This window comes from Pteropus vampyrus, unplaced genomic scaffold (genome assembly GCF_000151845.1).
Source record: "Pteropus vampyrus isolate Shadow unplaced genomic scaffold, Pvam_2.0 Scaffold4, whole genome shotgun sequence".
Classification (NCBI taxonomy): domain Eukaryota; kingdom Metazoa; phylum Chordata; class Mammalia; order Chiroptera; family Pteropodidae; genus Pteropus; species Pteropus vampyrus.
Window position 1 is genome coordinate 12664625 of NW_011888785.1, and position 12439 is coordinate 12677063.

Consider the following 12439-nt stretch of genomic DNA (forward strand, 5'->3'; position numbering starts at 1 on the left):
AACATCTTTCTATTAAAAGCAATAATGTTGTAAACATTTCAACATCCAAAAAGATGGTCACTGAACATATTCATGCTTTTTGATTGTTTTCAAAGATGCTTTATTACGTAACTCTTATCCTTGTCACATAGTTCTTGAGTTTGGTTCCCTTCATAGCCAAAAGGAAAAATAGACTTAAATTGAAATATTTTAAAAAGATAACTATTTGGCATTGGTTATAGGTATTTATAATCTTGCAAGATACAATGACTCAATAATAACACCTGAAGGATATTTGCCAGCCCCCCTCCCCCCAAAAATACTGGGGGGCGGGGGGGGGTGCTGCTACTCTTCATATCCTCCAGCTGTAGGTTTTCTAATTAAAAAGGCTGAACTGTTTCCTGCTCAAAACACTTCAAAAGAGCTTTCTCTTTTTCTCCACTTGACATGTAGTTTGCAGCATTTCTTCTCTTACCTGTCCATTCTTATTTATGGAGGGCTGCCCCGAAGGAAATGAAGAGATCATTTTATTTTATTAAATTGAAGGATATTTAATATTCATATTTTTAAAAAACCAACAAAATCCCCCAGTAGCTGAATTAGCACTTCAATAATTTTGAGTGGAATAATGCACATGGCATAATTTTTAAAACATAAATATATATAATCTAACTTTTAAAAAGAATATTTCTTTATTGTCATTTTTTAAAATGGCTATTTTTCACTTGTGAAGCACTCTAAATGTGATGTGTTAAAATCCCAATTTTTTTAAAAAATGCCGAGTTTAACATACGTGTTCTGAGTTAAAAACTATTGCAAAAGTCTGCCTGTGAGTTCAATGTCTTAGACAAGGATTATTCACCTTGTAAAAATCTAATGGATCTTAGTTCTAAACATAAACAGTCAACAGAATCTTTTATGGGTTTAAAATAGGAATTCAACAAATAGCAAACACTGACAAATCGCTCTTTCTAAAAGCCCAATCTAAAGTCAGTGTCCACAAAGCTTACTTTTCCAAATGTTTGCCAATAGAGTTATTTCAACACCACTCTGAAATATGCCTGTGTGTTCTTTCCCTTGGGGAAAAGTATGAACACATATCGTTTTGCTCTTTGCAAAGAAGGGTCCTCAATTGTCCAGGATCTGCCACGGGTTAGGAACGAAGTGAGATTAGATGATTTGGGGGCCAATGCATCCATCGGTTTCCTTCAGAGCAGTCAAGAATTGGGAGGGTCGGCAGCCCTGCTGCAACTGGAGGGTCTGTCCAAAAAACGGCCGTTTTGGAGACAGGGGGAGACCGAGAGAGGCCGACTGCGCCCCACTCCCAGCCCGCCCGGCCCCGGCGCCTGCGCCGCCGCTCACCTCGGTGTCATTGTTGAGGTTCCAGAGGTCCAAGCGCCCCATCCCGTCCACGCAGGCAAAGAGCGCGGGATGCACGGGGGACCACATGACATCGTACACATAGTCTGCATTGTCTTCAAAGGAGTAGAGCGGCTTGTTGTGCTGTAAAGCAGAGAGACCGTGAAGACTTTGTGGCGCTGCCGCTGCCTCGGGCTGTCTAGCGAGCCTAATTAAAAACTTTGCACATTCACCAAGTGTCATAAAACTTCCCGAGATGAAAGTCCTCGAGAAGGTGAGCCGCAGCTTTAATGTGAATACAACTGTCCAGTAGCATAAATAAATACCGGGATGGGGGTGGGGGAGGGGTGCTCTTAAGGGGCTGGGGGCTGAGACGGACTAGGGGAGGCGGTTTCAAACACAGTCGTCCGAGACATTCCAGACAGGTGGACAGGACTGCCCATTAACTCGGCATCTTCGATGGGCTACGCTCCACGAGTCGCTGGGAGCCGGAACCCAATCGTGGCCCTTCTGCCGGCATCAGACCCGCGGGGATGCTCTACAAACCCTAGCGGCCCCGGCGGCCCCGGCGGGCCCCGAACCCTTTGCATGGAAGGCAACTCCTGCCACCTCGTGGTCATTGTCTGTAGCTGCAACTCTGCTTCTAGTCCAACTCTAGACCAAATTTACACTTTAATGGCTCCTTTGTGGTGGGGAATGGGAACACAAATTTTAAAGGGATTTGTAGCTCTTCTGGGAGGTGAAAAATCTCACGGTTCTAAGACCCTACCTAGTGCCAGTTCATCCAACTCAGGTGGGCTAGCGTGGCTTAATGTACCATCCCTGAACCTTCGTACAAGACGAACCATATTTTCTAGATCACCGGTATTTCCAAGAGCCCAGAAATTGTTTTTTGGGGGAAATGCATTAGTACATCCCCATTGCATACAAATGCTTCCACTCCAGAGGGATACAATAAATTAAAATGGCACTCTTAGTTTCCAATGAATATTGTCACATCAAAATAGCACAGAAGTCAGAGGCAAGTTTTAAAGTACACCAGAAATAAAACGTAATTGGACTTCATGAATTATTCATTCCATCTGGCTTGTCTTATTCTAATTTCTGCATAATGGCTTTACTAATCCCCGATCAATTAATGTAAAATGAAATTTAAATGATAATGAAAGCCCTAGAGATAAAAGAAATTAAGTATTCTTATACCCTCTGACAGAAATCTAAACAATGGGAGTTTTTTTTTTTTTTTTTCCCAGTGTCTTCTTCATCCAGTCAGCTGTCTATACTCTCTTCATGGGTTTGACTGAATGGCTATACAGGCCAGAGTAATAAGACTAAAATAAAATAACATACAATATGAACAATCTTCATGGAATGTTTGAAGAATGTATCTGTAGGGAATCAGCTCCAAATATTATACTCAACTCCCAAAGTGTACTGTTAGTGAATGTAAAACACACAAAATAAAGGTGCTAAAATCAAAGTGAGAAAGATCAGAGAGAAGACAATAAAACTTCCATAACCTAAACCTAATGCAAAAACCTGTTAAGGTACTAACTATAAGTGATTTCTCTTTCTATGAATTATATTACTTTGGCATTGCTTAGATATGAACACAATTGTAGTACTATTAAAGCAATACAGGATATTTTAGACAGTCCACTGTGTGTGTGTGTCCATGTGTTGTAGTGTGTGCCTACAATTATTTTTATTTCAAAAAGTATAAAGTGGAGTAATTTCTTTTTTAAATATATGACAATGAGATCGCAAAAAGAGTGACAAGGACATCAGCCTTATAGTTTGTATTTTAATATTCTATAACTGTTTTATGCCAAAATATTTGTTACATACTATGTTTGTACTGTGATTTGGAACTAAAATTATTTGCCTATTTGTTAGTTATGTAGCTTCTTTCTTCCTTTCATTGTTTGGACTAGGTGGTTCAAATTACTTTCTCCAGAAAATCTGAATATCCGATGATACCTTAATGTAGCATGATTGTATCATTTTTTTTTAATAAAAAAAGAAAAAAATGCAGTGTGGTGTAACTGGTGCTTCACTGACCACCTGTGGTATTAAATTCTAACTCTTAGTAGATTATTCTTGCCCTCAATTCTTGATTTTATAGCAAGCCAATCACTATTTGTTTAAGAACATGAGTAGCACGTTTTTCTTAAAGTCAAAGAATGGAAAAGACTTAAACATGCTTTCAAAAGTTGATTCTAGGTATCCTGTCTCAATAAGCCAGCTAGTAGTATAATTGATTATGTAGCGATCTAGTCATAGGTAACACACATACAGACATACAATAAACACATCACACATCTACAGTCCTTGTTTTGATCAATTAGAAGACCATTCAGCTTTAGTCATTTTCTAAGGAGCTGATATTATTTGATATGTTCATTTTCTTAATAAATTATCCTGTTAATATCTAGTGCTGTTTCTTCTTTCTTGCTTTTCTTCTTTCTTTTTCTTTTTTTCCTTTTACTAGCTGCTTCTCTGAGAAACTTAGTTGAAATGGTAGTAGATCCTGGGGACCTCACTTTTTAAACATCTGGAAATAACTGCTATTGTTCATGTTACCAAAACCAATTTCCTCACGTTTAATAGTATTATATTGAAATGCTATTATTATTCTCTAGGTTTTCTTCAACTTCCTTATCACTTCTCACCCCAAAGATTGAATCTTCTGTTATAAAAGTCACTGTGCAAGTAATTCTAGGCTATAGTATGTGCATGTCTATGGGAAGGGAGAAGGGCTTATATTTTCAGAGACATTGTTTTAACCTTTATAAATTCATAGGTTGATACAGTCTTGGTCTAGACTGAATCCATTATCAAGATTCCAAGTGGACTGACATCTACGAACCACTGCTTTCCAAACAGAGTATGGCAAATGCTATAGGCATAGGCTAATGCCACTCTTACCATAGTAAGTAGTGATATTTTGAATATTAATTGTACTTCTTTCAATAAAGGAATTTTTTATTCTATTTTATTTGGAGCACAAAGGGTAATCTGAAAACCCAATTAAAATTTTGTCTCAAAGCTGTAACTTGCTTTTGCATTATCACAGATTTTAGAATATTACAAGTTTTGAAAAGGTGAAGAATGTGGGCATAAATTTAACCAATGATTTTGAGAAAGATCCTGTAATATCATTTGTATATATTAAAGCTACAGAAGCTTGGTGATTTTAAATATTTACTCTGCAAAATACTCAAGGCCATTTAGTAAACTAAATATTGTTCCACAGCATGTTACTGTAGAAAGTGTTTTCAAAACAATCAAATTTCATTAGAGAAAAACCCCTTCACCTGTGTGTTTCCTAAGGCTATGTTTAGTATCAATTAACTGTTAAAAAAAAAAAAGAAAAACTGCACTGTTATGCAACCTACTGCACGTGTGACACATGCCAATGAAATAAAGCCACAACACCCTGTGTTTTAGACAAGTTTCCAGGTCTGTGCCAAAAATGCTAAAATATCCAGACACAGATCAGCTTGATTGTAGTGCCCTGACTCTCAAACAGAACAGAGAATCAGGCTACCATTCACTTCCCAGACAGACGCAAAGGGCAGGGAAGGGTAAATTGTTGGGTGTTTGCTGAGTGCCTGACTCTGTACACACATTGTCTAATTTAATCTGCATAAAATCTCTCTAAGGTAGCTGGTGTTTACAGAAGAGAAAATTATAGTTCAAGAAAGTTAGTAACTTTCCCAAGGCCATGAAGGTTGTAAGTGGTGGAATTGGATTTGGCTCTCAGGTTTTTCTAGCTGTTAAGCACATCCTCTATTTGCTGTGATCCTCTATAAAACATAGCAATGGCCTTCAGACTTCATAAAAAGAAACAAACAAACAAACAAACTAGATCTTGCCTCTTTGCTGTCCCATTCAATACAATCAATATTTACTAAACACACACTGTGTAACTTATAGAAAGAGTTAAAAGATCACAATCAGAATGTTTATTTCATTTCCTGAATCAGTTATTAATAATCCTGAAGATGTCACCCATGTAAGTCCATGCATCTTTAGTGTCTTCTGACAGTAATAGATAAATTTTCTCCCCAAAACTAGGAAATAAGATGGGAATGGCCCTTTAACCAGCAGAGATTAACAGCAGGCCATGCATTACACAGTAGAATAAAATGATGCTAGAAGGCAAAGATGGTCAAGTTCACTAAATGTCTCTACAGTTTGGGGGACAAAAATGAAATTATCTGAAAGATGGGGGTAACGCAGGGAGCATGGAGCAGCGAGGCAATAGGAGGAAGTGGGAAAACTACAGACCTTTGGAAGCTTAACTCACCATCCCTGAGTCTTAGCTTTTCATCTGTAAGACGGAAGGCTGCAGCAACTGATCACGAAGGTTCCTATTGGCTTTGTGATTCTATGACCCTGTTCTGTGGTGAGAACTGAATAGAATCAAGTGTGTAAAGGTTTTTTTGTTTTACATAGAGTTACTCAAAGCTAAGTATTATAATTAAGTCCATCATCCTTGATGTTCTGTGGAATTATTATCACAGTGATTTTTTTTTTTTTACTTTGTATTTCATCAAACTATACATATAAAAATGTACCAAGGTGGTTTTTATTTTATTTTATTATTTATTTTCACCAGGGTGCTTTTTTAGTAAAATTTTTAAAATCATGAAAGTAATAGACCTCTTATTTGACCAAGTGGAGAAGGAATAAAGAACATTAAATTTACATAAGAGAGACTTGTAGTGAACTCTGTTCAAAAATGAAAGTTTATAACATCCATCAACATTTTATAATAAAGACTGTATCTCTAGTTTTGAGCTTTGATTTTATAAGTATACTTCTGACAATGAGTAGAGCTGCATATTTTTCCAATCAGTTAAGTATAAAATGATTTCATGAGAGATAAGTTTCTATTTCTGATGTCAGAAATGGACTAAAGTCACATCTAGAGAATATAATATTTGTTTTATTTTCCTCTATATTATTTGTCTTGCTCTCATCAGGCACCTCTCAGTATGCCAATAGGCTTCAGTATTTTGAAGGCTGGTGAATAGGAAGATTTGTGTGAGAATATCCCCTAACACCTCCAAACACTGTGGTTCTTTAGGCTGCATTTGCCTCTAAATGATTAGCTTACAAAGCAGCCTTAGTAGAAATGTTTACCCAAACTTCAGAAATTTCTTTTGGAGTGGAAGGGAAGTTGTAAAGGGGGTAATACATGGGTAGGTGGGGTGGGGGCAGCCAACTAATAGTAGAATTTCTGTAATTTTACTCCAAAATAAAAGGAAAACAAGTGGAATCTTACCTTGAAGACTATATCCTGTAGAGGAAAAAAACAATAACCAAAATACAAAACAATGAGTAATAAGAAAATATCCTTCAAAAACTGTATGTGGGTTCCTGTGAAGTAATTAGAATAAATAGCCAGCCAGTTCTTCCAGGAAACATTAAAATGTGAGACCACACTATCACTTTTAAAAAACCACCAAAGTACCCCAAAACTTCAGGCTCACACAAAAATGGATGTCTCTACTATTAAAAAAAAAAAAAAGTGCTTAAACAAACAAACAACCCAAGACTCACCAACTAAACCAAACCAAACCAAAAAAACCAACCCTCTTGACCCAAAAGAGTTGTGAATTTGGTACTATCATTGGAAAACATTATTTGCAACTTAATTGGGGATCTTCTAATGCACAAAGTATCCTGTATTTATCTTCATTTCTGTGGCTAATAGTAAAACAGTATCTATGATACCTAAATGATGATATCTTTACCTGTTTCTACCATAGTCAGAAATTCAAAATTAGACATAAATTCTTTGAGTAAGCTATCCTGTATAGAATATGTGTAGTGAGTCTGTTTGTTGTTTGCGTGCATTAGTGCAAAATATATCAAGACATTAATTTGAATTAATTAATTTAAAATAATTAGAAAGATATTTGTAGAAGTGCAGGAATTTAGCATTTGCCTCTCTAGAAACGTAGAAGTTTTGTTAAATAAGTACTCAAGCCACATGAAAGGTGTTCTTTGTTGCACGACCTTCCTCTACTGCTGATTTGCATAGAAGAATCCTCCTAATCCACGAGGCGCCACCAATAAAGAAGATAATTATCCATGTAAAAGAATGTATACATATTCACAGGTTTTGACTAGTATTTGAGTGTTTAAAGCCATGGGGGAAAAGAAACTACAAGCTTTGCCTAATTCATGAAAGGAGTATTTCCCGGCATTGGCATGATTTTTATGAATATCAGCTCCACCTAAAGGTTCTTCTTTAAAACGGGCATTTTAGTAGCACAACTCTATACTGAGTCATTGTGAAAATGCTCAGCAAGCAGGGGTATGCTCCTGAATTGCCACTTGCATTCATCTCAGCTGCTGGGGCTCCTTTGGTATATTCTGCTTTGTGACTTATTTGAATTGAGGCGGGGCAGAGAGGGTCACTGTAAAGTCAGTTGTTTGCTAGATTGACTCTCTGAAAGACCACATGGCTGTAGAAGGCAGCTAGCAAGTCCAAAAGAGCCCCTTTGGTGGCCACTCCCCAGTTCTATTTCTACTATGGCTGAATGGTTTCATGTCTAACATGGTATTAGTCAGAGAAAGAAGCATTCAATATCTAGGTAATGGTCAGGTTGATTAGAGACTAGACATTAAGTAAGTATTAAGGACCAGGAGGTGTCGAGGGGTGACAATGGGCTGGACGTAGAAGCAGTAGGAAGTATGGTTGTATTCATGCCTTGAAGACTTGAAAAGTTAGAAAGATGAGCAAGTCAAGTGATATTTGCAGGCTCAAACAGTTTTGTTTATTTGTTATTTATTTAATGTTAAATTGCACAACTGCATTTTATTAATGGGTAGGTTAAGTGGCAGAACATGTCCATGCTGGTCCTTCAACTGTCAACTTCCACTCTAGCATCTGGCACACCAAATAAATTTATAAACACATACATACACATATATATAATTCTTAAAAAAGATTTTAAAAATATCAAATTATAAGCCTAGATCCATGGATTACTCCTTGATTCGTTCTTATTTTTAAATCACCAGGTTAACACGGGCCAGTTCCCAGAGCTAATCTGACACCAGGGTCTCTCTACTTTTAGTAAATGCAACATTTAGACAAATTTCATTTCTTTTCAAAGAGTCATACATCCAAATACCCAGGTTTGTCCCATCAAATGGGTTTAAGATCTGGTAGTATAATTATTAAAGTAATGAAATTTGCACTTTTACTTCTTGTATCCACAACTGATGATATGTATGAAGGGCACATTTTCAAAGGGTCAAGGCAAGTTTTTTGTAGGTCTGCACTCCTGTGTCTCCTGGTATTAAATGTAATGTATCTTTTATATTATATCTAAAATTAGTATAGTTGATAACTTGTATTTATTTTAATGGTGGAGAGAACAGGCATGGAGAATCCCACATAGCAGCAGGTCAAACTATTCTCTTCAGAATTAGAGTATATTTGCTATGCTTTCTGCTTTAAAACATATTCGTTTACCTTATTTTGTTTAGCCTAAGCCAAATTGAAATTAATTTCTATTCAAAAAGCAAACACAAGTTCAATGTGAGGCACGGTGAATCAGGACATTGCAAATGACCATAGGAAAATAATCAAGATTAAATTACGAGTTTTCAGACAATTAACAAGGTTAGAAATTTGCACGAGGCTGGCCAAAATGTACTCACACTTGTTTGGTCCAAAAACAGCTACTTTGGGGGAGAGAGATGAGTTTTACTTCATCTTCCAACATCAGACAGAAAATGCAGGTTAGGCCAGGAGGTGGGAGTGGACATATTTTTGAATCTCATAATTATGTAGATAATTGTGTCTGTTATTTTTTAGTCTCGTTCTCTCTTCAAACATGATTGCTTAAAAGGAGAAAGTTGGGGAAGGGAAGCCATATAGCGTATCATTGAAATGAAAAGGCAAATGTTTCCGCTCTTTTTAAAAGAGCAAAAGAAAAGATTCACTGAGCCCTCATTTCTTGCACAACGGTAAAGCCCAGTCAGCTGGGTGAATTTTACGTCTCAAAGCTGTTTGTACTTATGTGGATTATTCAGACATGCCTGTATAAATATTTTACAGCTATAGGTATGTGTCAGTGGGCGAACGTTTGGTGGGGTTTGGGGTTGGGGAGGGGGTAAAAGGACAGGAAGTAGGAACACAGGCTAAGTCTGGCTGTGACTTGACGATTACATTCTTGTGGTTTCTTTCAAAGTTATTCTCCCTGGGTGAGCTTAATAAAGGAACCCCTTCCCCCTTCTTCCCTACTCACCTCTCCCCCTCCAAAAAAAAAAAAAAAGGAAGAAAGAAAAGAATTTCATGACTGGCACAGGTAGTTTTATTGAAAGTCAATTTTAATATTTGCTACCTTATGTTAGGAAGAGCCGGAAAGGGTGAGTGAAAATGAGGATAAGGGAATTAAAAAAAAAAAGTCAGACACCACTTGAATGTTGTGTTTATCAGAAAAGCAGCCAGCAGGGTTTGGGTCGGGGGGGGGCGAAAAATGCACTCTGTCATCCAGTAAGTGTTACTAGCAGTAAACTACTGATTTTGTTAATCTTCTCGCCTGTTTTAAACACTATGTTTAGATACTGTAATAGCTAAAACTTCAGCTTTTGTTTTTCTTCTTCTGATATTTTAAACATTTAACAAAATGTAGCAGAAATAGGTATGCTCTGGGCTCTTTTCTAGAATTATTTCCCCATCTCAGTTTAAAAGAGTTATGTTTCATCTCAGTTTAAAATAACCTAACCTAGTTTAACAAAGTAGGTTATTTCACTTAGGGTATCCAAAAGTATTAATCTATCAACAGTGAGTTATTAAGGACCTACCATATGCTTTCTACTTCGGGCAATCAATAGAAATGCAAGTTCTGACTCTGTTCTCAAAACTCACAATCCAGGTAGAAAATACAAATTATGAAATAATAAGAGAAGAATATTGTTTACCTGGGGGTCTATTTTCTCACTTTGTTCCAAAAGGATTTGTGATGTCTTACAAGTTAAATATACTGCAAAATGAATAAACACACAACAGAGGCAGGTAGAAAAGACAGCTATTACCAGGATCTTGAGATAAGCTGATTATTACAATCTGGTACTGAAAAAGCTCTAAATTTCCCGATAACTAAGACAAAAGAGAAAACACACCATATCACAAGGAGGTAAGTAGGTTTCACCATCTGAAGAAAAAAAGAATATAAGTTCCTCCTCAAAGACACATTCTTGGGAAAAATTCAAGGAGGAATTTACCATGTCTGTGGATCCCTGGGAATGAGATTGGTTTTCTGTCTTGTTTATACCAAAGAAAAAGAACAAGTATGTAGCCAGGTGCTAAATTCTGTGGTACAGATGTTAGGTGCCAGAGGAATTTGGAGATTTGGGGGGTGGCATGTTGGTGGTTACCATGGTCTGATGTGGTCAAGGAAGGTATTATCTAGAACAGGTGATGGGACTCGCCTTGAAAGACGCATAGACTTTGATAGATGGTAAGGAAGCCAGTCAAAGAGAGGAAAGGAAAACAGGCAAGGACTTGGCTGTGTCAAACAGCATGGAATTCCCAGAGCGATGTAAAGGTAAGAAGTGGGGCAGCCCGGCTGACTCTGAAGATTTGTCTTCTGGAAGGAAATAATTTTGGTTTGGGGTAAGGTGGAGGACTGAGGACATGTTATGAATGGTCTTAAGCATAGAGTTAAGACTTTTTCATGCAATAAATAAGCTACTAATTTATTAAACAAGTATTGACAGATATGCTGAACGTTGTGCTGTGCACTAAATGGATTCAGAGACGTCTCCATTCCTGTGAACATTTCCAGCTTTTGTAGTGCAGATGACTGAATGATGAATACCATGAATTTAATAGAAAATAGAAAAAGGAGCAGAGCAGGAGAGGAAGATCTGGTACCTGTGAGTCTCTGGAGACTACACCCCGGTTAAGCTGGCAGTGAAAATGGAGGTCTGGAATTGAAAGAGAGGGCAGGTGTGAAGTCCACGCCAAGGAATCTTCCACAAGAGGTGCTGAGGGAGAGGAGAGAGTAGGGAGGAAGGAGGCCTGTATTAGAAAATTTGAAAGACTGGACCAAGAGAGTGAAGGAGAAAGAACCAGTGGAGAGGTCAAAGGTAAACCAAGAGAACGACCCAGCTGGAGAGAGCTGCAAGAATGCGTGGTAGACAGTATAAGATGAGTACTGAAAGAAGCCACTGCATTTGGTGATCAGGGACTCACAGATGGCCTTGGAGAAAGAAGTGTCAAAAAACTATTAGGGTTGGTTGAGGAGTGGTTGGGAAATGTGGCTGTGGTCAGTGTGAATACACGCCGGCTCTTTAAGTGGTTTGGCAAGCTCATCTAAATTTTAGGACATGTCCATGACACTTAAAGCCGTCCCATCCAATCGTCAACCAGCAATCTCTAAGAGGATCCTAATATCACTAATGTCCAGGGCCACTTTCTTTTTTTTCTCAAGACCATCTACTTGCTATTCAGATGTAACATCCTTGACATTTCGGACCATTTTTATGTGAATTTATATCTCAAACACTTGGCATTAAGCTCGGCCAGTAGGAAGCAGACAAGACACAGTGAAAATGGGGGATGAAGCAGGTAGCATATGGGTCCAGTCCCATTTTTTCTTGACACTGGTGAACAGAGCCTTTGATTCTCTGGACTTGTAATTCTTTCTTAGTCTCCCCAGGGCTAAACTTCTGTTTCCCTGAAGGATTTTTGATTTGGCATCTTCCTTGGGCTATCTCTTGTTCGTCTAGCATGCTACTTTGGTTCAGAATGTTTCCCCTCACTCTGCTACCTTAAATCTAATCTAATGAAAGTCACAGTGTTACCCAGGCATGGCAAAAATTTCAGCAGGCTTGTAGACCATGGGCAAGGAACCAGGAGTAGGGGAGTGTTCTTGAGGAGAAAAGTGATATTAAAAAAAAAAAAAAACAGTAATAAAAAATACGTTACCAGTGACTTGGATGGTAGGAAATCTATTCAGGAATTTCCTGTGTACAATAGGAACAAGGTATTGGGAATTAAACGTCTGATGAATTTTATCTATCTCATTAAGAACAAATAAAACTTATCCTTGGATTTAAAGCATCA

General features: G+C 37.6%; 1 protein-coding gene across 4 annotated transcripts in view; it reads right to left on the reverse strand.

Moving 5' to 3' along the window:
* Positions 1–12439, reverse strand: part of DYNC1I1 (dynein cytoplasmic 1 intermediate chain 1) — a 258394-nt gene that overhangs the window by 19683 nt on the left and 226272 nt on the right. For all 4 annotated transcript variants that reach the window (XM_011363367.1, XM_011363348.1, XM_011363357.1 and 1 more), the window contains one exon: positions 1342–1482. In XM_011363367.1, the coding sequence (XP_011361669.1) occupies positions 1342–1482 (141 nt within the window). The remainder of the gene's footprint in view (positions 1–1341; positions 1483–12439) is intronic.